The sequence below is a fragment of the Mirounga leonina genome, unplaced genomic scaffold, assembly GCF_011800145.1.
Source record: "Mirounga leonina isolate KUSES-001 unplaced genomic scaffold, KU_Mleo_1.0 Mir_174, whole genome shotgun sequence".
Lineage (NCBI taxonomy): Eukaryota > Metazoa > Chordata > Mammalia > Carnivora > Phocidae > Mirounga > Mirounga leonina.
Window position 1 is genome coordinate 68,105,264 of NW_023270451.1, and position 26,610 is coordinate 68,131,873.

A 26,610-nucleotide genomic window follows, 5' to 3' on the forward strand; every position below is an offset into this window, starting at 1 on the left:
CAGGAGTTAGTGACTTGCTTAAGGGATATGCTCTAGGACTTCCCAACTTTTAGAAAACATTCTTTAGTAAAGCACAACTCTGCTTTGTTTTGAATATGGCATTCTCACTTAGAGATTTCTTTGCCCTTCTCTCTCAAAAACCAGGAAAATACTTTTGATCAGCAGAAATTTTTTAACAACAGCAAGAAAGAGTAGGGTGGAGCTTGTCTTCATTAACTCAGTTTCTTCATCTATCTTTTCCTTGCCAAAGATTAACCTCTTGAGGCTTTCTTTCAGATACCACATAAGTCATTAATTTCTGACCTGGCCTAGAAGTGCTTCATTAGGCTTCTACTGATATCCACTTACCCAGCAAAGTGAGCCATCAAGGACCCTCTAGTGTATATTGCCTATAGACTTTACCTATGAAATATTAGAGCGCCTTTTAAACCCCAAGAGAAAACCCTGGAGCCATCTCCTATGTTGGGGGTCAAAATTTCAATTTAAGAAGGTTTTAACCAAATGTCTGACTCATGTTCCAGTTTATACATTAATGTAATTAAATTTCCACTGAGACCATCCTTGCCTCCAAAGGAAACATTACAAGGCTCTCAAACCTTCTTTCAAGAGGAAAATTTAGCAGAGGAGGTGCATTATAACATGTCTTTCTTGGTTAATGATCAACAGCAATAAGGGACTTGCATACTCCTTAGAGAACAGAACTCCAACCACACATAGCAGCTGACAGTACTCACATCTCTGATTCCCAGCAGGGAAATAAGCCAGGACAAAGTTTGAAGACTCCCCATCTTGAGAATTGATAAGGTAGACCTTCAAGTTAACATTCCATCAGTCACTGGAAAACTTCTGGAGCCTCTGCTCCTTAGCTGTTTTCATGTGAAGGATTTTTTAGCCTTGTTCAAGAATTTTATAGCTAAAAGATTGGGGAACATATCCTTTTAAAGACTCTCCTTATTAATGTTTTTACTTCCCTTGAGAAATCTTTAGTCTCTACTGGTAGGTGAAATACCTCCTCTTATGTGCATGGAGATCAGCAGTAACCTCTTTTTAAAGTTTTTACATTTTGATGTTTCCTCCTCCCATCCAAGCTGTCTGTAGTACTTGGTACTTTTCCATCGGAACTCTGATTGACTTTCCTGAGTACCTAGCCAGCTGGTTACCCAATTTTCTTTTGGCTAGAAATAATCTCTTTTATAGGTGAAGAATCTGTTCAGGCAACTCATTTAGCTTGGAAGAGATATGTGTCTAAGAATGCTTGAACCATGCCTACTTGGAAGTAAAAGAAAAATCTTTAAGGTATCTGGTAAATGGTGGTAGAGGTAGCTTGACTATAACTCTGGGTCTGGATTGACATGTAAAAGGAGAGACCCGTTTGAGAAACTGATGAAAACTATGGGCCCTCTACCCAGGAAATATACACATACACAGAATTTTGCATTCTATGTTGGGGGTGGATCTGGACATACGTGAACTCTAGGTGAAGAACTTTTGACCTAAAAGAATAGAAATGTTAGTATTTTATACTTATGTATCATTATGTAGTTGCCAAAACCCTCTTATGTACATCATTTTTTAAATTTTCTCAGTGCACATTTGAGATAGGCAAAGGAGCTATTATCGTTCCCATTGTACAAATGAGGATTACCAGTGTTAAGTGCTGAAATGTTAAGAAATGGAGAGAGAGAGAGAGAAAACCACTGGTGATCATCCTTTGTAGTACAACTTTATGTGCTTGAAAAGGAATTGTTTTCTTTTGGCCTGATCCTCTTTAGGGTAAATAGATCTTCTGTCCTCCCCAAGAGTCCTGTTTTTCTTAATGTATTAACCATCTGTTCTTAACAGCCTTCAATTGTGAAAATCAGATTTAGACCCAGTTCTCTTTATATCCTGTGTTGGGTATAAAGAAATGATCACCTCATTCTATTCTCTGACCTTTCAAATAACCTTTTCTGCCTATAAATACGCCTCCGTGGTTGTAGTCACAGATAGGATAAAATGGTTGGCTCAGGAGAGAGTCAAGAGCATTAGGGCTGCTTTATTCATGCTTGGAGTAAGTGTTAGAGCAGTGTTTCTCTGAAGCGGAGTCTCCAGACCAGCAGCATTAAATCACCTGGGAGCTTGTTGAAAACGAAAAATCTTCAGCCCCACCCAGATTTACTAAATCAGAAACTCTGGGGATGGGGCTTAACAGTGCCTTTTAATAAGCCCTGTGGATGCTTTTGGTGTGCACCTAAAGTTTGAGAACTACTTTGTTAGATAAACTTGTTAAGTAGTAAGGCTTTTCCTGTCAGTAATAGTGTCCTTAAATGTCTTCTAGTTGGATTTGGTATAGATCTGCAGCTCCGTCAGGCTCAGGTCTAGTCAGTTAAGCCTTGGACCAACAAGTTCCCTTTCACCTGAGTGAAGAAAATCCAGAACCAGCTGAGAGTGTACTAGGAAGAGCAGAAGTTTAGTGATTCACTCTGCAAGCAGAAAAAGACTGATCTGTCTTATTTTGTGAAATTATGAGTAAGAGATCAGGATTGTCATGGGTGATAGTGAATCATATTTGAGTTCAGTTAATTTCTGTTTTAATTTTTGGTAGTGACATTGGGCAAAGTTGCCAGTTGAAGAGCTGTTAGAGGGGCACCTGGGTGGCTCAGATGGTTAAGTGTCTGCCTTCAGCTCAGGTCATGATCCCAGGGTCCTGGGATTGAGCCCAGCGTGGGGCTCCTTGCTCAGGGGAGAGCCTGCTTTTCCCTCTCCCTCTGCCTGCTGTTCCCCCTGCTTGTGCACTCTCTCTCTCTCACTCTTTGTCAAATAAATAAATAAATAAATAAATAGGTAAGAGCTGTAAGATTTCAAATTCTGTGAGTAGCCATTTCAGAATTGTTTGATCAGAGCCTCAAGATCATTTGGGCTGATATCATTTCTGAGATCCAATCTGATAAAAAAGTAAATTTAAAGCGTAATTTTATTTTATTATTATTTTTTAAAGTGTAATTTTAAATCATTTAAGGATAAATTAAGAGGAATGGGATGGGGCTAGTGTACCTAGGATTAGGACCAGGGGACTTTTTCATCTTCTGATTAATATAAGGTGTGGTGTAGTAGAAGGAACTTTAGCTCTGTCATAAACACAGGCTCCTGTTGCAGTCCCATCACTGACTTGCTGTGAGACCTCCAGCAAATAATTTGTTCTCTCAGGGCTGCCCTTCCCTAATTTGTCAGATGGGGATAATGATGCCTACTTTTAAGATTCTTGTACTGATTAATAGAAGTAACATATATGCAGGGCTATGCATGCACAGTAGGAACTTAATAAATATTAGCCCTCCTCCCTTTATTCCATTCTTCCAGAGATCTTTTCTCTCAAAATAAAGATTATCCTAAAAAAAAAAAATCTACCATTTTATGTTCTTTCTTGTGCTCAACAAGCAGTCTCTCTTTTTTAAAGGAAGAATTCAAATCACATTCCCACCCCTGTCTCTGTAACATACGGTCGAATGTAGCTTTCCTATTCACTGGGTCCCTTCCCGAAATCAACAAATAAATAATGTGATTCTTTGACCTTTCATTTGACCCTTTATCTGATATATAACAAGGTCATTGTGATTCTGGGGACTCTGAGGAAATAGGAAGTTCTCCTTTGTAGTCATACTTCCCACGAAACACACAGTTTTTGAAAAACTTTGGAAAAAAACAGTCACTCACCACCTAATCAGCAACAATCTTGAGATGGGACTAGGAACGATATGTCAAAACCCATGTAAAAGATGCACAATTTAAAGCAACAGGCTGAGAATGTTGATTTCCTTGGTGACAAAGCTAAAACCAGTGTCCTCAGCCTGATGAACCCAAGAACACAGGCTGCCTCAGCATTTGGCACCATTTTTTTACCTTCTTAATAAATTCCCTCATTGTTTTAGTGACTCTGTAGTTAATTTTTTTCTAATGAGACTAGGTTAACTAAAATCATCTGACATGGAAAAGGAGGAGGTAAGGTTAAAAAAGAACCTAATTAGCAAGTTAATTATAGCAGGCAAAAAAGTGCACGGGTTATATAAATAAGCTATTGTTATGCGCATGCAAGTTGGGCCTTGTCAAGGGACTTGTTAGAGTTTAGAGGTCAGAGGATCCGTGTAATTAGGTGTTTAGGAAAAAAAAATAATAAAAGCAAAACAGCTACCAGAATTAGGAATGGTTGATGAGCCACTAACAGAAATGCCTTATTAAATTGGGCTCTACTGCTGGAGGGGTTGTTGGAGCTGCTTCAGGGATTCCAGGGAAGGGCAGCCCTCCCCCCCACGCCCCCAAAAAAAGCTAGCTGGAACCAGAGCCAACAGAATTGCTGATGAGGAAAGTTTAAAGGCCTAGCCACAAGGGTCCCTGGACCGGAGAGGTGGCTGTAGGGCTGGTAATGTCACTATGCTGGGCAGCAAGAAGAAATACATTGTCAATGGCAACTCTGGGATTAAAGCCCAGGTGAGGCTAAGCTCTTATTTAACCAGGCTTGCTGCCGCGATAGCCATTATTGTAATAGGCCCGCTGCTTTTTTCCCTCCTTTGCTGCTTTCGTCCCTGCTTCTGGCATAAGGTGAGCTGCCCCTCTCCTAACAGTCTCTTTCCCTCCCTTGCCTGTTGGAATTGGGCAGTTCTCTCTGAAATGGTAAAGGAGGGTTACCTTAAAGGACTCTGATTTCATATAAGGTGGAAAAGATAGGGGTAGAATGTACCAGAGTACCCCACCTGGGGTGGGTAGATGACTGTATTACGGGGTGAAGAATGTAATGCATTTAACGAGAATTGAGAATTGGGTATAGAGATGACCTACTTAAGCCATGTGTTCTGGTCAGTAAAAGATAAATATTTATTTCTTGGGAAAAGTGTATGTAACTAATTCTATATAAATGGTTATTCTCTTTTTAATATTCGTCTATCTTAAATTTGAGGTCAGTGTCTAATGAGTAAACAAGACTTAGAACCCTATGTTTCTGAGTGGAAAAAGCCAGCATAGCCTAGTCTTCTTTAGTGCCAAGACTTGGCGGGAGGAATTACTGTAAATGGAGAAAACTAGAGAAAAGAGAGCTCAGTTTAGGGAAACTGGGTTGAGAAGATGAGCAGCCAGATAGCTACACGGTTTAGTGTGATTGGGGTGAAGTGATGTGCACCCACCCACTCCTGATCCTACACATCTAGAGAAGAAGAGTGGCTGGCCCCCTCTAGTGGTGTGTGGGTGGGAGGGGGGTGCTGCATATCTGAGGCAGGGTTTATCTATTACTTTTTTTCCAAAGGAGGCGCTGCTGAAGTTAGTGACTCATCCTGGTCTTTGGAAAGTCAATTACTACTCCTTTTCCTAGATGGGCCTCTAGGGAAAAAAAAAATCATTGTCTTGAACAAGGGTGGTGAAATGAAAGCCAGAGTTTTCAGCTTGACTGCTATTCCCCTCCCCATCTTCTCACCCACCTTCCCCTGCTCAGCTTTTTTTGCCCTGAAAATTCTTTTAGCTTTAGATTTGGCTTATGCTGACCATATTTCCTTAATATTCAACCAAGTACAGACAGTGAAGCTAGAATAGGCTACTTCAGATTCATTGTTTCAGCATGTCATTGCCTACGGCGTGTCAGGCATTTGTGCCTGAGGAGATAAGGGTGAATAAGTTGCACAGGTCCTGCCTTTATGAAGGATACAGGTAGATACTTCTATTCAGTGTGATAAGTGCTGTGCTAGGAGAAGTACATGGAAGTTCATGTATATCCCATGGGAGTGCATAGAAAGAGCACTGGATCTTTTTGAAATAAATTGCTACTTTAGCAAAATAGTCAATTTTGCCAATTTTTCACTTTGCAAAGAGCTTCTGATCCAATGAATTTTCCTATTACTGAAAACAATTTGCAAACTCTAAGGTACTAACACAGGCTTCATTTGTTGTTATAGCTATGAAAATGCTATGAATTCCCCTAAAAGGCATGCTAAGCTAATGCAGTTTGGCATTAGTCTCCTCGTCTCAATATTCAAATGACTCAGTAGTTGCCTCTGACTGCTGTCAGTTGCTGCTTTCATTCTGGTAGGCTGTGTGTGTTCTGCCCACCAAGGAACCATCTTTTTATCATGCAAGGTAGTTGTCAGATCTTTGATCTTTCCTGCCTCCATGCCACCTGGGATCCAGAATAATCGAAGCAATTATACAAACATTCAACTAGAGAGAAAGAAAAAAATGTCATTTGTTGAATAAATTATATGACCTTTGATTTGTAAAATGCTGGAACCTCCAACAGTAGGAGAAAGGGATAAAATTATAAGAAAATTGTCAGATATTGGTCCAAAATGCAACCTCCATAGTATTGCTGTTTATACATAGTCCAGTCCTCTATCTACTCCTTCTACATCTGTTATGTTATAGTTAACAGATGATCAGTCTTGTGATTTTTAGGTGTTTTATGATACCACACATTAAAAATAATAAGTTAATAGTTTACTATAAGAACAGTGAACTGTAGGAGTGGGAGTCGGGAGTGGATTTATTTAATCTACGCTATGTTTCACAGTTTACATATATTGTTTCATTTAACCCTAAAACTTGTGAGGTAAATACTTTTGTCTTTGCTGTATTTATGAGAAAGTGAGGATCACAAAAGCAACGCAACCAACATCACATAGCTAATGAGTGGCATAGGATTTGAATGCAGTTTCAGAAAGTTCTGAGTGGAAAGCCTTTTTTTTTTTTATTATAACTGTCCCATTTCCTGAGAATTTTAAAATCTGAAGACAAGTCACTTTACCTTTCTGTACTTTGCAGTTTTCTCATCGAGATATGTGAATATTAGAATAAATAGTTTCAAAGATTCTTTCCAGCTTTAATTTTCAGCAAAACCATAGAAAGGAATATGACTCAACTTTCTAAAAATTCTTTTTTTTTTAAAGATTTTATTTATTTATTTGAAAGAGAATAAGAGAGAGAGAGCACATGAGAGTGTGGAGGGTCAGAGGGAGAAGCAGACTCCCCGCTGAGCAGGGAACCCAATGTGGGACTCCATCCCGGGACTCCAGGATCATGACCCGAGCCGAAGGCAGTCACTCAACCAACTGAGCCACCGAGGCGCCCTCCAAAAATTCATTTTAACCAGAACATCCCATTCTCCTTTTTTTGTCACAATTCTATTGTAAAAGTTATATAGCCATAGAGTTGATTAAAGATTTAAATTTTTTTTTTTAAAGATTTTATTTATTTGAGAGAGAGAATGAGAGAGAGAGCATGAGAGGGGTGAGGGTCAGAGAGAGAAGCAGACTCCCTACTGAGCAGGGAGCCCGATGCGGGACTCGATCCTGGGACTCCAGGATCATGACCTGAGCTGAAGGCAGTTGCTTAACCAACTGAGCCACCCAGGTGCCCAAGATTTAAATTTGATAGAAATATAATGTGTAAAGAATGAAAAATCATTCTCTCCAAAAAGTCTTAACATTCCAAATATGGGTTGGTACAATTAGATCAACTGCAAAGGAAGGTTAAGATCCTATAATGCAAGCCTTCTGCTGCTGTCACAAAATGAAGGTTGTTTTCCTTTATATAACTAGAGTTCTTTTTCTTAGCAGATCCAATTTGCTGACCAGAAGCAAGAATTCAACAAACGTCCCACCAAAATTGGACGTCGCTCTCTGTCTCGTTCCATTTCTCAGTCATCTACTGACAGCTACAGCTCAGGTGAGTACTGAGCCGCTATGGACCCACCTGTGGATGCTAATTAAGTGTGTTCAGTGGACCCTCCTCTCTATTTAAGCACCATCAAACCTGTGCTTTGAAACAGACACTTTGATTCTCAGTCAAAATTTAGACCAAAATTCTAGATGGAATCTTTGGATTCCTTGAGGATTCGGAGTAGAGCCTAACAGAGATCTCTTCCAATAAAGGTAGAAGAGGGTGATTAACAAACCTGGTTTCTGATTTATTCAGAGGGTGGGCGTATGTAACTTATTGATGATGTTCATTGAACAGCGTGTATAAAGACTTACGTTGTTTTCCATTCTTTGAAAATAAAAGAGGAGTTCCCCATTCCTCCATTCAGAGCTTGCAGATTAATAGGGAAACCTTAATTGCATCAAGAAATAATGGAAACATTCAAGTGGGTCCTAGTTCCAGTCAGCCCTTTGCTTTCTCTTCTAAGCTGTGACATTGTATTGCTTGTCACTCCTTCCTTCCTTTGTAGTGTCATTAATTCAAATACATGGGCTCTGCAGCTATCATTTAATGCCGGATGAGCTATTACCACATAGGACCCCTTAAAGGCATTGGCCATTTGTGCAGCAATGCCTACTATGTATCTGATCTAATATGGAGCTATTTTATTTTGCCCTTATGTTGGAATATAATAGGAAGCTGAATGTTTGCCCTAGTTATCTCTTCACATTATAAATAGTAATATTCTTCAGAAATTTTTCATCGTGACCTGAAATTTTGTTTGTTCTTCACACAAATAGGAAAGTAGTATTTGTTATATAAAGCTGTAGAAAGCTTGTTTGGGAAGCTATAACTTTTAGGTTGGGTGGATTATTATTTACACTTGTTACATTTCTCTTTTTACTCTCCCTTACCCCCATAACAGAATGATGTAAATCCCTATGGATTTTGTGTAAAGATAGGTGTAAAAATTGTGTACCTATCTTATTCTGCTGAAATAACCAGTGTTGAGAATTCATGAACCAATTAATATAACTCTGAAGCCATAATAATTGTGAAAATGTGAATTATAAAATGGTGTGTAACATTTTAGACTGTGAGTTTGTACATATTATTTAAAGATTGATACTAACCAGTAGCTATACTAAGTTTTAACGCCAGCTCAGTCTTCTCCCTCCACACTAGATCTACATTTCCAGTTGTGTCCCTGCAGAGAAAACCAATGCCTGCCTTCCTACTGAACCCTGATATTGTCAGGAGGGTACTTATAAAATATTTATTTACCTAGGAAGTGTGACTGATGCCCTTGTTTCTAAGTGAACACATATTTGCTTACTGTAGTTCATTGGTGAGTGATATCGACTGATGTCACCCTGGAAAACTTGGACCTTTTAGGTTGAGCTATCTGAAGTTGCCATTTTTATAGTAAAAAGTTGTCAACCTTCTATATCCATTTAAGGATATATCATTCAAGAGCATGGAGTCAAACCATTCTGGAAATAGAAAATAACTTAAGATCAATTATTCGGCTTCCCACTGGATGCTAGAATTACCTTGCTGGCATCCCTGACAAATGGCCATCTGGTTTCTTTGGGAGCATTCTAGATGATAGGGTGATTCTTGCTTTATCTAATTATTTAGCTGTGATAAGTTCTCATATAATCCCTGGAATTTAATGATTTTACATAGAAATTAAAAAATCACCATTTTCAGGGCATCCCACTGTCCTGGTTATCCTCATCTGGATAAATTCCGGATTAGGTGTCCTTTTAAAAATATGTCTATAGCTGTAATATTCCATTATGGTCTGAAATAATCTATAGGAAATAACACTTTATTTCCATAAACTCAGTGCTTTTAAAATGAAACCTAAGATGATGTTTGCTTCTTTTTTTTTTTAGATTTATTTATTTTAGAAAGAGAGTGGGGGGGAGGGGGGCAGAGGAAGAGGGAGAGAGAATCTCGAGCAGACTCCCCACTGAGCACAGAGCCCGATCTCTATGACCCCGAGATCATGACCTGAGCTGAAATCAAGAGCCGGATGCTTAACTGACTGAGCCACCCAGGCGCCCTGATGTTTGCTTCTTTTGAAGCTGTTTCATATACACCATTAGCTCGTTTTGTTTTTGTTTTTGTTTTTTTCACATGAACAATGGGCAAGCCCTGGAGTGGGAGTTAGGAGAGACCTACTTTCTAGGCTTTGATCCATGTGTGATTTGTTTGTGTGATCTTGGAAAACTCTTGCAGCCTGTGATGTTCATAAGAGAGTTGCAATGAGAAGTTCACAATGTTCACGATGAGAAGTTAATATGAGGTGATACAGAAAATGCTCCATATCTATCAAATGAAAAGCCAGGAATACGGAATTGACTTACAGCTTTCTAAATACAGGAAGATATGCAGATGTGTGTCAATAAAAACTTGGAACCCATTTTCAGCATACATTATCATTTAAGTGACTACAGAAAGTAGCATTGGAGAGCCCCAAGACTGATCCTTGGTTCTCCTCTCTGTTTATACTCTCCGCACATGAGTGCATGCAGCCTCATAGTTTTAAATACTATGTATTGACATTTGAGTCTCAGCTTTTATCTCCACCTCAAATCTCTCCTCTACACACTAGATCCATATATCCAACTGCCTGCTCAGTCCTTTCACTTGGATGTTTTATAGGCATCTCCCATGTCTTAAAAACTGAGCTCGTGAGTTCAAAGCTTGCCCCTCTTCAGTTTATTCACAGCACTACAGCCAGATTCATTCTCTTGAAATAAGTCAGGTCATATCAGTTCTCCCCTTCAAACCCTCCAATGCTTCCCAATCTCACTTGGAGTAAATGCTAAAGTTCTTTCTTTTTTTAAAGATTTTATTTATTTATTTGATAGAGAGAGAGCGAGAGAGGGAACACAAGCAAGGGGAGTGGGAGAGGGAGAAGCAGGCTTCCCGCGGAGCAGGGAGCCCAATATGGGGCTCGATCCCAGGACCCTGAGATCATGACCTGAGGACGCTTAACGACTGAGCCACCCAGGCGCCCTAAAGGCTAAAGTTCTTACAATGGCCTACACAGCCCTATACTATCCCATTACATTTCTAATCACATTGCTACGTTCCCAAACTTTCCTCCTCTTCCAGCTAAACATTTCACTCCAGCCATACTAGGCTTCTTACTGCTGTTTTGTTATTTCAAAACATGCCAGGCACTCTCCTGCTTTAAGTTCTTTGCATTTGCTGTTTCCTTTGCCTGGAGTGCTCTGAGATACCCTAGCTGGGTATCCTACTCCTTCAGTTCTTAACTAAAGATTACATTCTCAATTGAGGCCTATCCTGGCTATTCTCAAAATTGTACGAATACCCTACCCAACATTCCCTATCAAAGTTTCCTCCTTTATTTTTCTCCATGGCACTTATCATCATACAACATACTATGTATTTTACTAATTTATTATTGTTTCTCCCCTTACTTGAATAAGAGATCCATGAGAACAGAGATTTGTTTGTTTTGTACTGTTATATTGCCAGCATTTAGAAATGCTTGACACATAAAAGGTGCTTGATAAATAAATATTGGTGAAAGGTGTCCAGAGCCCTATACTTTATATCTTGTTGAGGTCTCTGATATACTGTATGTGAACAGCTAGAAGAATGTTTATGACATTTCAAAAAAAGGTACCTCCCTATCCAGAGTGTTTGTTTCGCTGAAGTTACCTGGAGATTTGGGTAGTCTATGGCCTATTCTCCCTGCCTAAAGATACTAGTGCTAAGTTTTGCTCAGCACCTTTCATTTAGAAGCCTCTACCAACCTTTCTCAACCAGGGTTCCTCATCACAGAAAAGAACTGGAGATGCTGTTTTCTCAGCTCTCTGAAGGATGGTTCATAACTAGTACCCTTCCAGATGGATGCTCCAAGACATCAGGACTTTGCAATCCAGGTTGAAAAGGGCTACATTAATTCCTAAAATTCCTGCATTGTTCCTGAAATTGTTTATAAGAAACAAACTTCTAAAAACTCTTTCCCTAGGCACAGAACCTCATAAAAACAAATGAAGAGACTTCTTCAAATTCAAATCATTCTCAGTGATATATTTCTGAAAAAGCTGTCTTTGCAGTGAGTTAATTAGTTAAAGATAAGAAAGGAAGGCTGAAGTCCCTTAGTTCGTAATTGGTTCTTATAAAACTTATGAAGTGTTTTCAGATTTTTCCAAATAACAAAGTTTTGTTTGTATTTTGATTGCTAACATAGCTTTTCACATATTTCTAGAGCATTATTCATCAATGAAATCTGCTGCACATTGACACACAGGTCCCTACTGTTATTTCCATTGCCAAATGAATAGATTGGGCCTAAGAGGAATTATCTGACTAAAATAGTCTAATAGGACTAATTCAACCGGGAGTCTGACTGCTTCTTCTCCTAGCAATAACCCACAATATCACAGCTGCTAGGAGGTAAGGCTTTATTAAGCTTGAGCCATAGAACATATGTATGCATGTTCTATGGGATAGATTATGGATTAGTGATTCAAGAGTTCTATTTTGATTCTGGGTTATCATGAAACAAGAGAACACCCCGTGGTAAAGTTATATTGTGCTTTATGTTACTTTTCTGACTGGAAATTGAACTTTTTTGTAATCTCATTTATTCATGAGATTTTTCTGGTGGTAGTTAGGGGAAAGAGAGAGAGCATGGGAGAGAGAGGATCCGTTATACTCCCTATTTTACAGTTGGATAAATTGAAAATTGGTCACAACCAATTAGAGGTAAAGCTAGAGCTCAGGCTGTACTTCAGTTGGCTATTGCCTTGATTCATCAGTTGTTCATTTTTAATTGAATTATAGCTCTGGGCTTCAGAATGTGACAACTGTAAACATTTCAGAAACTGCAAGCATGTGTATACGTATGTGTTGGGTTTCTCTAAATTTTCTTAGGAAAAAGCCTTTGATGCTATCTCAAATATTTTCATGAATGTGCTTTTTTTTTTTTAAGATTTTATTTATTTATTTGACAGAGAGAGAGACAGTGAGAGCAGGAACACAAGCAGGGGGAGCGGGAGAGGGAGAAGCAGGCTTCCCGCCGAGCAGGGAGCCCGATGCGGGGCTCGATCCCAGGACGCTGGGACCATGACCCGAGCCGAAGGCAGACGCTTAACGACCGAGCCACCCAGGCGCCCCATGACATTTGTTTTTTGAACCCACACTTATTTCTGTCACTATATTTAAAGTAGCACATTCATGGGGCTCCCTGCTCGGCGGGAAGCCTGCTTCTCCCTCTCCCGCTCCCCCTGCTTGTGTTCCTGCTCTCACTGTCTCTCTCTCTGTCAAATAAATAAATAAAATCTTAAAAAAAAAAACAAATGTCATGCTAGTTCAGGAATAATCTTTCCACTGTGTTTGCAGAAAAAGCACTCTATTGGTCTGGGTCTGTCAGCCACTTTGCATTCACATATTAGTACAATCTAGACAGCTGATACTTTTGTTTCTCACCTGATTAACAGGTCTGCACAAAGGACTCTGAAAACAAATCCATTGTGGCTCAAATAAAAACATTGATTGAACGAACTATAACCAGTTGACTACTATGAAAAAAGTAAAATACTGTATTTGGGGAGTTTTTTTAGAGTAGGGAGGTGGTATAATAATTTCTTCTTGAGAGAGAAGAAAACAACTCAAGCCAAAAATTGGAGTGCTTCTCCTAAGAGGAAATTTTGGGGGTTATTTTTGTTGTTGTTGTTGTTTGTGTGTTTTTTTACCCTGACTCATCCTTAGAAGCTAGAGAGGCATAGGAGAGGAATGCTATTCTGGGTAGAGTTAGGACTCCAGTCTCAACCTTTTTCATCATTGCCAACCAGCCACCTGCTGCTTGGTTAGATTAGTAGATGACGGAGGTAGAAAAAAAAGAAACTGCTAAATAATATTGTATGCATGTCATTCCTTTCCCATTCAAAATCCTGACGCTGAGTAAGAACCTTTAAAAATGTTATATCTGCTATCGAATGAAAAATACTTGCAAAAGCCAACAGTAATATCAGGTGTCATTTATTGAGTACTTAATTACTTTATACCCAGCATTGCACTAAGCACTATACTTACATTATCTTATTTAATCTTCTCAACAACTTGACTCTGAAAGTTATGTCTTCCTATTATACAGTCAGCTTCATAGCACATATTACAACCATAGGAAAAGAAAAACTCCAATTAATTTTGTAACTAGTTATTTCCTGTCTGACTTACCTATTAGACTGAAAACTCCATGAAGATAAAGACAATCCATATTTGTTCTGTATACCCAGCACTTAACACTCTCCCTGGTATACAGTGGACACAAAATAAAAATTTATTGAATGAACAACTGAATGTCTGAATGACTGGATTCATGAACAAATTAATAATTCTATTAATCAGGTTCTGGACCACCTTTTATATACCCAGAAACAGAGACTGAGATTTCAAAGCCTGTCTGACTCCAGAACACATAACCACTCTATTTAAATGGCCATTGGAGAACATAGAAATCATCCTGCCTCTAAGAAAAGATTTGAAATTTTGGGGTATTCTGAATGTAAACACTTTCTTCAAAAGTAATTATGCTATAAATTATGATCAAGATTAGGGATGTCCATTATCTTTCTTCCCTCAGGTGGTAGAAGCATGGTTCCCCTAAGCCTCCAACACATAAGCTATTTCTGAGTATTGATTAGTGAAATAGATGACTGCCTGGGAAGCAGTTTCTGGGCTCTGTTGCCAAAGGTACTTTGAACTCTCGCTCACCCTAGGAGGGAGAACCACAGACTTTTTATACAGATTAGTTCCTTTCAAGAACAAAAGTCCTTTTGGGGATTTACTAATTCCCTCACCTCCCTTGGTGCCTATGTTCATTCTTGTTGCCTCGTGTTAGGACTTTGCTCTAGGGCACTTTTCCAGCTCCAAGAGAGACACTCGGGCCCCTGCTGCCCAAACATTTTGTAGTGCCATGCCCGATTAACTGGGCAAGGTCAGACTTGCCTTTTACAGCCCTCCCAGATATAGATCCTTTGCTAAGAAATCCCAGAAATGCCTTAATTCTCTGGATGTAAGTAGATCAGAGCACCATAGACCTTAGGAGCTCTGAATGTTTGCAGCTTTTCCCCTTGAAAGTGATGGAAGTACTTCTTATCCCATTGAGAGATATGTAATGCCTTATAGACAGAGCTTTATATCCCCCAACTTCTCCTCCCCCTCAAAAATACAAAAACAAACAAACAAGAAACAAAACCAAAAAACCCACAGCAAACCTTGAGGACTACTTAGGAAGAAACTATCCTCTGAAACTTAAACATAAATCATGGAAGGAAATTAAATCATCCAGCAAATGATTAGCAACTACAGAATTGTATGAAGACTGAAAAGACCTCAGCTAAACGTGTGAAGAAGTTGCCTGTTACCCACAATCAAAATCTGAGACCCTCCACCTTCTAGCATATATTGCTAAATGGATTAATCATCAGAACATTTTAGTATACCAAAGAAGGATTTATCCACTTCTTTGGGAACCTAAAATGCCTATTGCCAGACCCACTGAGGCCAGCAAGAAGGGAGAGCACACTGAATACTTCATTGTCAATATTTAATTGGGTCTGCAGGCATAGTTCAGCCTCATCAGAGCCAGTCTTAAAAAGAAAGCTCTGTTATGTCAGACAAACACTTTTTGTGTGGTTCTTAATTACTTTCCCATGGGCTTCTTGTTCACTAGGTCTTATCTGTTTAGTGATTGTACTAAAACACAAATTACAACAGGCATCTAAGCAGCAGACAAAGAAGGGTAGCTTGGATCCGAGAAACCCGTAGGTTAATGACCATGATCTCGCATGAAGAACTTTAACCTATTGCTACCATGGTGTAACCTCTCTCTTTTTGCATATTCCAGGAGCTCTCATGTTCTGAAGATGGTTAGCCCTAGATTCCAAGTTAATGCTATCCAGGGGTATTATCTTTGGCAACCTTTCTCCACTTCCTCTTTCTGATTTAGGGCTAGCACTTTCCACAGGAGCTGATTGAGCCAGCTCCACGGTGCCATTTTAGGTGCCTACCATTTAGGTGTACGTCTGTGTGGTGGTGGTTGACTAGAGAAGCCTCAGTTCACTCCATGGTTTGGTATTTTAGAGGAAGCCATTTTTTTCCCTGAGGGTTTTTTATTCTGTCATTTCAGCGGCTTCCTATACAGATAGCTCTGATGATGAGACCTCTCCCAGGGATAAGCAGCAAAAGAACTCTAAGGGGAGCAGTGACTTCTGTGTCAAGAACATCAAACAGGCAGAGTTTGGACGAAGAGAAATTGAAATTGCTGAACAAGGTAAAGAAAGCCAGCACTTTTTCCTTCTCAAGTTGCCTCTGTCTTTTTGTCCATGTTAATCCCTTTTTATGTCCTGGGGTCTAGTAGCTGGTGAAATTTAAGTGTGGTTTTACAGAATACTTATTACAAAAGAAATCTGAACTTAGGACACACTGTAGGGAGGGAGTGAACTCTGGTGGGTCTAGAAGGAACTCCTATACCAGGAAAAGGGAAAGAGAGTGGATAAGGAGGACTGGGATACAAGGCATCCGAACTCTGGAACATTTGCCTCTGAAAGTCTCTTAGAATGAAAAATCAGGTTCAATGTCTTGATCTCTTGAGAAGCCCAATCTAACAGAACCTGATCAGGGGAAGAGTCTTCTCTCAAGAGAATAAGTTCTTCTGTTTATTCTTTCTCTCTCATTCCCTCCTCTCTAATAGTGCTGTGTATGTATTGTGCCTTTTCAGAAATGCCTGCACTGATGGCTTTGAGGAAGAGAGCTCAAGGAGAAAAACCTTTGGCTGGAGCCAAAATTGTGGGTTGCACACACATCACTGCTCAGACTGCTGTGAGTCCTTTTTCCTTCTCCACATAATAATAGTCGATAATAGCCACCAGCTATTGAGTGCTTGCTACCTGCTAAGCAGCAGGTTAAGAGCAAGTGTTAATTCATTAATCCTCCTAATGGCCAGGTAAAGCAGGTATTCCTGTTTCTATTTTACAGATGAGGAAGCTGAGGCTCCGAGTGTTTAAGTAGTTTGTCCAAGGTTATATAGCTAGTAAAATCATAGAATCCAGACTTGAACTTCAATATATCTGAGTCCCAAGTTTATGCTTTCTCTGTGCTGCGTTGCTTTCCCCTTATCTTCCCTTCCAGTGTCATTTCTATAAGGCAGCTCTCTTCGGCTGCTTTCAGCTGCAAGTGAGAGAAAACCTGATCCAACCTGGCTCATACATAAAGGAATTTATTATATTGCATAGCTAGGAGTCCAGAGGTAAGGGGCACTTGCGGGATCTCAGGGCTCTAATCTCATCTGTCTGTGATTTTTCTTGGAGCTGCCTTGTCACTTGCTTACTTCATCCTCAGGTTCATAGCAAGATGATTACAGCTCTTTGAGCCATCACAAATTGATGTGGAAAGTAGGGATCATTTCTTCTTCTCCCCCAAGAGCAAGAAAACCTTTCCCAGAAGTCCTCCAGGATATTCCATCATGTGTTGTCGAACTGGGTCACATGCCCATGGCCCACCAGTCCTGCTGAGAGGACTGGTGTTACCATGATTGATTTAGAATGGCGATTCTCACCCCTATCAGATTCAGTGTCTCCTTTTCATAAAAAATACTTTTTCAACGCCCCATATTATCTTAGAATGAAATTCAAATATAACATACCTCGGTACATATTTTTTTTAATTAATATAAAATCTTAACTGAAATATGAAGGAAGAATAAAAGAAATTTATAATGAAATAATGTGTGTTTCAATATGTAAATGCTTGGGCACAAGCATAGTGAAATACTCAGGTACTTGTACTTCCTCATAACATTAGTTGAATGAGAATGCCACAAATGTAGATAGAAATGTGTTACTGGTTCTAGAGCATCAGAGTGCATTGCCAAATTATATGATTTTCTGAATCATATTACAATAAACTATAAACAACTTTTTAAATTTCTAAACAACAAAGAGTATGTGTTTTCTATTAATTTACACACAATAATAATAATTATTATTTTGTATTAAAACTACAAAAATATTTTTTGTTAACGTGTAAAGTAGAATAAGATTCTAAACTTAGATCATTATAAATCGGTTCTCACACATGTGAACTTTCATTGGAACATTTGAAAACTGTACTAAATGTGGCGTGGCTTTTGTTGTAAGAGACTGTCCTGTACTTTCAAAATGTCAAAACCTTTGGTCCTGATCACTAAATGCCAAGAGCATTCCCCTCCCAATTACTGTGACAACCAAAAATGCCCCTGCAGTTTTCCAGAGCTCTCTGTTGAGAACCACTGACTCAGAGCCATCATCAAAGATGTAAGAGATATTGAATTGACAACCATTATGAGACCACTACAGGAAATTGATGTATTGAGAATTGGTCTGAAATCTTTTGTGTGATTTTTAAGACTCAGGTCATCTGTATGGTTAAATCAACTTTCAGAAGATTATCTCCTGAAGCATAACACTTATTTGGCCACATTCCTGATTAAGTACAGCAGAGAGTCCTTAAGACCCAGACAGCTAATGTTAACATCTTTACCATGAGACTTCCGGATTACATGTTCTCTAAGGGAAAAAAATACCTCGACTGCCCAAAATTAATATAATAAATTGAAAAGCTGTCTCTTTTTGGAGCTACAGACTAATGAATCGAGGCAGAAACTCTCTTGGAATCTTTTTTGGGCTTCCCCAGTCAGGGACATGAGACTTAAGTGTGGTGGCTTAAAATAGTAAGTGCTTCTGTACTGTCTCATGTTGCTAAATTATATCTAGTTTCTTTTTTACCCCCTGGCTCACCAAACATTACCACCTTTCAAGTTCCCTTTTATTTTCTCTTGAATGGAGTAATCAAAATTAGTTTACCAATTTTAATATTTCGTTGTTTCCTCCCCCATGTTTTTTCTTTTTTCTTTAAAAAAATAATTACAAAGGAATTTTGCTTTGTTTTTAATCTCAATTTTCTTTTTCTGATTACAAAAGTGGTTCATATTCATTTTATAATACTCAATCATTACCACAATCATTAGCATAAAAGGCAGTCTCCTATAATCCCATGTTCCAGAACTAGCTATCATAGTTAATGATTTCCCATCCATGTTTCTAATTGACTTGGATCTATTTATATTTTTTAGGCGTGTTTCCATAGTTCCTTCTAATAACCAGATTCCTTTGTTACTCTCTCTAAACAGTGATGATTGAAAGTCAGGTTAAACCAGCTTCTAAACTCTGTCCTCCTTCCACTCCTACCTGCCTACCTTCACTCCTGCTTGAGCCCTAACAGCCAGCAGTCTTGACTTAGAAATCTTTGAACAGTTGTTATATTCTTGGCCCCAATCACTTTTCTCTTCTAGTTAATTTATATTGTTCTGTAGGTAAGTCTCAGTATCCCTCTTTTGTTTGACAAATTCAAGAATCCTAGCTATAGGAATTCAGAATTTCTTTAAGGTGAAAAATAAAATGAGAGGGAAAAAAACGGGATCAAGTATTGAAAGGTAGTATAGACTGGAAATTAAGACATATGAGTAGTTCTGCTATTAACTTACTACGTGGCCTTGGACAAATTACTTTAGGGGGTTAGCCTAAATTAGTGGAGTTGTTTGCAAGTTTTTTTTTTTTTTAATTAGAACATAATTAGAATTTTTATTTAGCATAGAAATATTAGAAAATAGAAGTTTTATAACATGAAAAGTACCAGTACTCAGAGTTAACTACTGGGCGCCTGGGTGGCTCAGTCATTAAGCATCTGCCTTCAGCTCAGGTCATGATCCCAGGGTCCTGGGATCGAGCCCCACATCGGGCCCCCTGCTCCGCGGGAAGTCTGCTTCTCCCTATCCCACTCCCCCTGCTTGTGTTCCCTCTCTCACTGTGTCTCCGTCAAATAAATAAATAAAATCTTAAAAAAAAAAAAAAAAAAAAAGTAAGTCAGGTTCTGGGGGCACCTGGGTGGCTCAGTCGGTTAAGCGTCTGCCTTTGGCTCAAGTCATGATCCCCAGGGTTCTGGAATCGAGCCCCATGATGGGCTCCCTGCTCAGCAGGGAGTCTCCTTCTCTCCCTCTGCTGCTCCCCCTGCTTGTGCTTTTTCTCACTCTCTCTCCTGCTCTCTGCCAAATAAATAAAACTCTTAAAAAAAAAAAAGTAAGGATCAAATCGGTGGAATAAATTTTTTTAAATAATTTTTAGGGGCACCTGGGTGGCTCAGTTGTTAAGTGTCTGCCTTCGGCTTAGGTCATGATCCCAGGGTCCTGGGATTGAGCCCCAGTTGGGCTCCCTGCTCAGCGGGGAGCCTCCTTCTCTCTTCCCCTTTCCCCCATACTCTCTCTCTCTCTCAAGTAAATAAGATCTTTAAAAAAAAAAAAATTAAAATTAAAAAAATAATATTTTTAAAATTTGAAATAAACACAGATTTATAGATAAGTTGCAAGTATTGTACCAATCACTTTTTTCTTAGCCATTTGAGAGTAAGTTGCCAACTTGATGCTCCTTCACCCACAAATACTTTAGTGCATATTTTCTTTTTTCTTTTTTTTTAAGATTTTATTTATTTGACAGAGAGAGAGACAGTGAGAGAGGGAACACAAGTAGGGGAAGTGGGAGAGGGAGAAGCAGGCTCCCTGTTGAGCAGGGAGATGATGCGGGGCTTGATCCCAGGACCCTGGGATCATGACCTGAGCCGAAGGCAGACGCTTAACAACTGAGGCACCCAGGTGCCCCAGTGCATGTTTTTTACAAACAAGAAGATTCACTCATTCACCAGTACAGCTGTTCAAAATCAGGAAATTAACATTGACTTATATTACCATCTAATCCTCAGACTTCATGTATCTCATTAATTGTCATCCCCTTTTAGTCTCCTTTAGTCTGGAACAGTTCATCAGTCTTTCTTTGACTTTCATGACCTTGACACTTTTGAAAATTATAAATGAATTATTCTGTAGAATGTGCTCAATTCCACTTTTCCTGATGCTTCCTCATTATTAAATTCGGGCCATGCGTTTTTAGTAAGAAATGATGCTGCATTTTTTTCATTGAATCCAATCAGGTGGCATGTTGATTTAGATTTGATTTATCATTTGTCAAAATGATGTTCATTTTGATCCTTTGCTTGAGGTAGTGTCTGCTAGACTTTTTCACTGTAGAAGTTATTTTCCCGCTTTGTAATTAAAAAGTATTTCGTGAGGTAGTAATATGAAGCTATGTAAATATCCTATTCTTCATCAAGCTTTCAAATTTATTCATTTATTTACTTACTTTTATTTGCATGAATCATTGTTTCCTATTTTATTTAATGGATTATAATCCATTACTATCACTATTTATCATGATGCTCAAATTATTCCAAACTTGTCCTGAGGGACCCCCTTCCATCTTGCTTTTGACATATCCTTTTCATTCTTTGAGCACTTCCTTGCTTCTGGTATATGATTATCTAAGCTTATCTTGTACATTCTCTGCTCTAACCTGGAATCAGCCATTTCTCCAAGGAGCCTGGTTCCTTTTAATGGATCTGGACACTGCTGTGTTCTTTGCTATTAGACTATCATTGTTCCTGGGTTCTCTTTAATTTCTTATTTTGGAAAATAATTGCCTGCTAACTCTTCATATATTTCTTATGCCTTCTTCTCTCCTCATCCTTCAAGGACTCCAATTACATGTATGTTAGATTTGATAATGTCCCATAGATCTTGGATGCTCTGTTCTGATTTTGATTCTCACTCTTTTTTCTTTCTGTATTTCAATTTGGTAATTTTTATTGATCTATCTTCAAGTTCACTGATTCTATCCTCAGATATGCCCAGTCTGGTGATGAATCTGATGAAAGAATTCATAATCTCTAATACTTTTGAAAAATTTTTCTGACATTTCTATTTGACTTATTTTTATTGTTTCCATCTTTCTGCTGAAATTATCTATTTGTTCATGGATGTTGTCCATCTTTTCACTAGACCCCTAATGTAAACCTATTAATTGTAACTAATTTAAAGTTCCTGTCTAATCAAGCATCTAGTTTGACTTACAGTCTTGTTCTCTTGAATACTTTATTTCTTGACAACGGTGTGGGGAGGGGGTGGTTTATTCCACTTTTTTGTGTGTCTTGAAATTTTATTATGAATGGTAATTTGTTAGTTTCCATTATTGTCATAAATTGGGCTGGATTTCAATTCTGTTGTCCTGCACCATAGGCTTCAAATCCCTCCAGTTGCGGGCAGCTGTTACATTGCGATTTGAGGTTACCAGAAGGCTCTCCTCAGTGTTCTGGCTTCACTCTCAGCTTTCAGTTGCTTCTACACATGCTTGCCACGGGGGTGGGGGGAAGAGAGTGTCATCTCGCTCTTCAAATGCATGCTCCACCTGCTGCACTAGGCTGCTGCTCATTGTTTCCTAGAGCTAGGCTCATGGTGAGGGCAAGTGGGGTTCTTGGCCCTCCTGGTCCAGCCTCAGTCTTAGGTAGGTCTCTCTGAGGATAGGGCTTCTTCATTGTTCTTGCTTCTTCTTGCTGTACCAGCCAAATTTGCCTTGTGTCTGTGATAGGTCTTGTGCAAGAGATATTTTCCTGCCTCTCCTGGAGAGGTAACAGATCTTTATCAGTCATACCTTGTTTTATTGAACTTCACAGATAATTGCTTTTTTTTTTACAAAAGGAAGGTTTGTGGTAACCAAGCATCAAGCAAGTCAATCAGCACCATTTTTCTAACAGCATTTGCTCACTTCATGTCTCTGTCACATTTTGGTAATTCTCACAAATATTTCAGACTTTTTCATTATTATTTGTTATGGTGATCTGTAGATCAGTGATTATGACCTGCTGAAAGCTCAGGTGACAGCATTTTGTAGCAACAAGGTATTTTTTAAATTAAAGCATGTACATTGTTTTTTTAGACATTGTGCTATGGCATACTTAATAGACTACAGTATAGTGGAAACATAACTTTTGTAGGTACTAGGAAACCAAAGCATTCATCTGACTTGCTTTATTGTGATATTCACTTTATTGTCGTGCTCTGGAACCGAACCTGCAGTATCTCTGATGTGTGCCTATGCTTTCTATCAGTGCAGGGTCCTGGGCCCGGGGGGGTTTCCTGCTTCTCTCCAAGGAGCAGGGAGTTTTTACTTCCACTCTTCCCCGGAAGCAGTGGATCTTTGCTTGGTCCCTGGTGGCAGGCATAATTTCTGCTCCTCTTCCTACAGCTTAAGGCTCTTGCTTCCTATGAGAGAAGAGTGTGGCAAAGCGCCAGGTTTCATGCCTGTCTTGGAGCACGGCTGATCAGGTCCTTGCCCCAGTCTTTCTTGTGAGCACTGGCTAGAAGCCCCTGGAAGAGAGCTTGCCTGTGAGTCCGAAGTCTCCTTGAGCCTAGGGCTGTCGGAAATTCCAAACCAACATACTCTCCAATACTCAGCCTTTGCTAGTTCATTGAAATTCTAGGTCATTTTTTCTTATCCTCATGTGTGGCACCCACATCTTCCTCCCATGCTCTGTCAGAGGTGAAACCGTGTTCCCTCGCTCCTTAAAGGGATTTGTCACTTTGGAGTTCAGTTCACTTGGTTGCTTTACAACCTCAGCTCTTTGATAGGCTCAAGAAAAGTTAGGGCTTTGTAGATTACCTGGCTTTTGTTGTTAGGGTAGGAACTTCTCTTGCAGCTTTCTACATCTTCAAAAGAAGCAAAACTGTAAACTGGGGGTTTTTTAAAAATGTTTTGGGGCTAAAATCCTTGGCTTAATTAAGTCTTATAAGGAAGCCCAAATATATAAAATAGGTAGAAAAAACAGAGCTCAGCTGGAGGCTTCCCGCATGCCTACCCCTACCATTGCCCTCTATTCAAAATACGGAAGAATTTCTGTAGAGCACCGTTTGAAAGTCACTAGCCTCAGTTATTCCTGATATACTTTCTTTCTATTTTTTTTTTTTAAGATTTTATTTATTTATTTGTCGGGGGAGAGAGAGAGAGCACACAAGCAGAGGGAGCGGCAGGCAGAGGGAGAAGCAGACTCCCTGCTGAGCGGGGAGCCTGATGCGGGACTGGATCCCAGGACCTTGGGATCATGACCTGAGCCGAAGGCAGACGCTTAACTGACTGAGCCACCCAGGCGTTCCCCCGATATACTTTCTTGTTGTCAAATATATAAACTTGATTCTCGACCGATTGTTTGGCTAGCCTTGTTCATCTCCTGCTTTTCTCTTTAATGCAGGTGCTTATGGAAACTCTGGGTGCGCTGGGGGCACAGTGCCGATGGGCAGCCTGCAACATCTATTCCACTCTCAATGAAGTGGCTGCTGCCCTAGCAGAAAGTGGTAAGGTCTTTGGCTTGTCTTCTGTGTCTTTGGCTAAAGTAAGTCTCCAAAATGTTCCAGGGATTCAATATAAATCTTTAAGAAAGACTGACATTAAAGGAGCTGTCTTGGGGGAATGGATCCCTATTCTTGTGTGTTAGCTCTCCTCTGTGCTTCTCTTGTAAAATATGATGTAGGTAGCTCTGTTTTACAGTTGGCAAGTGTCTTCTTATGTGTAATATTCCCTTATTAGTTAATGCTTTGCCTTGACTTGCTAATATTAGAGCACCAGTGAACACTGCTCGTTGTCTAAGGTAATATGGATTAGAAAAGAAAGTGCTTCAGGCATAGTTTTGTGGTCCTGCTGGATTTTTCCAGCAGTTTGTCCTGATTTAATGTTTGGTGTTTCTGCTTCAGCAGTAAAAAGGACTTTACCTGGCAGATTAATATTTGATCACAATGGCTAATGACACAGGAAGGACAAAAGAAAGAGAGAAATTTGGACTTGGCTAGTTTCTTGCCTTCCCTCTATGGCAGCACAGTACAGAGCAGGGTACCAAATGCTTATTGCTTCAGAGCGCTTAAGAAATGCTGGGAAAGCTCTGTGGTGCATGTATGTCTCTCCTTTTGCTAGCACTGTAGTATTTCATTTGCTTTTCATTTATATTCATTACAAAATTTTTATTATTAATGTATAAAATATGTATATAAAAAGGCACAAATACTAAATATATAGCCCAGTGAATTGTACATATACATTCTTTTTTTTTCCAACAAATGTTTAGCGCCTACTTTAAGAGATATAAGAACAAATGAGACCATATCTTTGCCCTAAGAATCTTATATTGTGATCGAGGAGAAAAGACACACATATAAATAATGATAATACAAGGGCATATATGATAAAAGCCACGACAGGTCATGAATCTACATATAATGCACAAGCAAGCAGCTTATTAAAGTTCAGATTCCATGAGAGATCACTTGCAGTTAATCAGGCTTCGTTAGGAACATAAAACTTAACTGGCCTATGACAACATTTTAACTGATGGAGAAGAGTGTGAGAGTTCTCCTGATGAAGAAGCTGGGATGACCAAAATATAGATGCAAGAAAGATCAAAGTGTAGTTGGGAAATGGTGAGACTTCCAGTTTGACTGGATCAAGAAGTACTCATTTCTGATGTGTTCTTTTTGTCCCTTTAGTCCTATTTGTAGCACCCATCATACTCTTGTCCCTTTTGTTTGTCCTTTTTGATATATCAAGAGCAAAATGACCAACAAAGACAAAGAAGTGGACGAAGGGGCTGAAGACAGTGTTAATCAGTGAAGAAAGCCAATCCAAGGAGTAGAGAGAATTGGAATTGGGGCAAACCAGTATCTTGTGAAAATTTAGGGGCAGCCCTTCTTTCAGGCTTTAATGGTTTCTCTTTGTTCCCTTTTCTCAGGATTCCCTGTTTTTGCCTGGAAAGGAGAGTCAGAAGATGACTTTTGGTGGTGCATTGACAGATGTGTGAATGTGGAGGGCTGGCAGCCAAACATGGTAGGTTAGATTTCTGCTAGCACAATTCTGGAGGAGTCTGGCGGGGACAGAGTCGGGGGCTAGGGCCTGGGAGAGGGTGTCCCAACAGGAAGGAAGGAAAATGCTTGCTTTTCTATCTGATGTATCTGGGCTTCCAGCAGAACTGGTTGCTTATGTTTAGGGTACCCTAAGAATATTGAACTTAGCCTCAAAGTAGTAAAATTAATTGGTGCTGATCTTAAGAAACATTTATATTCATCAGCAGCGTTAAAATACTGCTCAGGGTTCACACGTGGCTGGTTCAAAAGCAAGGTTAATGAGTTACCATCCCTACCCACTTCCCCCCTCCAATAACAGTAAGGAAAATGCACACACAAACACACATACACACACAGCTCCTGTGGTACTTAGCTTTTCTCTAGAATCACATGCTAAATTTATAGTAAACCTGAGGAGATTCCAAGTTCAAATTTCTTCTCTTTATTCTCAACTTTAAGAAAGATGCCTAGGCAAAAAGTTTTGGGTTTTTTATTTTGCTTCATTTTATTTTTGTTTCATTTTTTAAAAGATCAAGTTCTTGAAGGCGGATAGCACATTAGATTCGCAGAGAAGCAAAAAGCTGCACAAAGTATGAAGCACTCCTATTTCACAAATATTTTGCATATGAAGGAGAGGAGAAATTAGGAATCAACTGAAAAAAGAATCCTTGAAGCTCTAGTCCAACTATTGCTTGCCGCTAAAAATTGCAGAGTAGGCCTCATTTGGTACACAAAGAGAGAAACAGCCTCTTTTCTGCATTCTGTGATGCAGGTTACATTGTACCACGTGCTGGTTTGAGGAAGCTGGGTTAATACCCTGAAAGGGAGGGAGGAGTCAGCTGTGAGATGAGTCAGCTCATTCCCACAGAGTTTAACGGTGACTGGAAGAAGTATGACTGACAGACCTAAGGGAGATATGCCAGGGGGTTTCTACCAGGAATAAAACATTAATTTTAGAGTCGAGAACATGGGGAGGACATGGGATTGCAACCAGAGAGCATTTACAGACTATGGGGCCAGCACAAACTGCTGGGAAAGCTGATGAAGAAAATAAGACAAGGATAAAAACCATTGTCACCCCAGAAAAGAGAGCTCATTCC

At 39.4% G+C, this 26,610-nt stretch overlaps 1 protein-coding gene across 5 annotated transcripts in view; it reads left to right on the forward strand.

Annotated features, from left to right (window-relative positions):
- The window catches only part of AHCYL2 (adenosylhomocysteinase like 2), a 164,589-nt gene that overhangs the window by 112,959 nt on the left and 25,020 nt on the right, over window positions 1-26,610 (forward strand). For 3 of the 5 annotated variants that reach the window (XM_035021082.1, XM_035021085.1, XM_035021086.1), the window contains 5 exons: window positions 7,572-7,680; window positions 15,836-15,979; window positions 16,427-16,527; window positions 23,872-23,974; window positions 25,399-25,493. In XM_035021082.1, coding sequence (XP_034876973.1) covers window positions 7,572-7,680; window positions 15,836-15,979; window positions 16,427-16,527; window positions 23,872-23,974; window positions 25,399-25,493 — 552 coding nt within the window. Of the gene's footprint in view, window positions 1-7,568; window positions 7,681-15,835; window positions 15,980-16,426; window positions 16,528-23,871; window positions 23,975-25,398; window positions 25,494-26,610 lie in introns of all 5 variants that reach the window. The other 2 variants (XM_035021081.1, XM_035021083.1) reach the window with 1 other exon arrangement.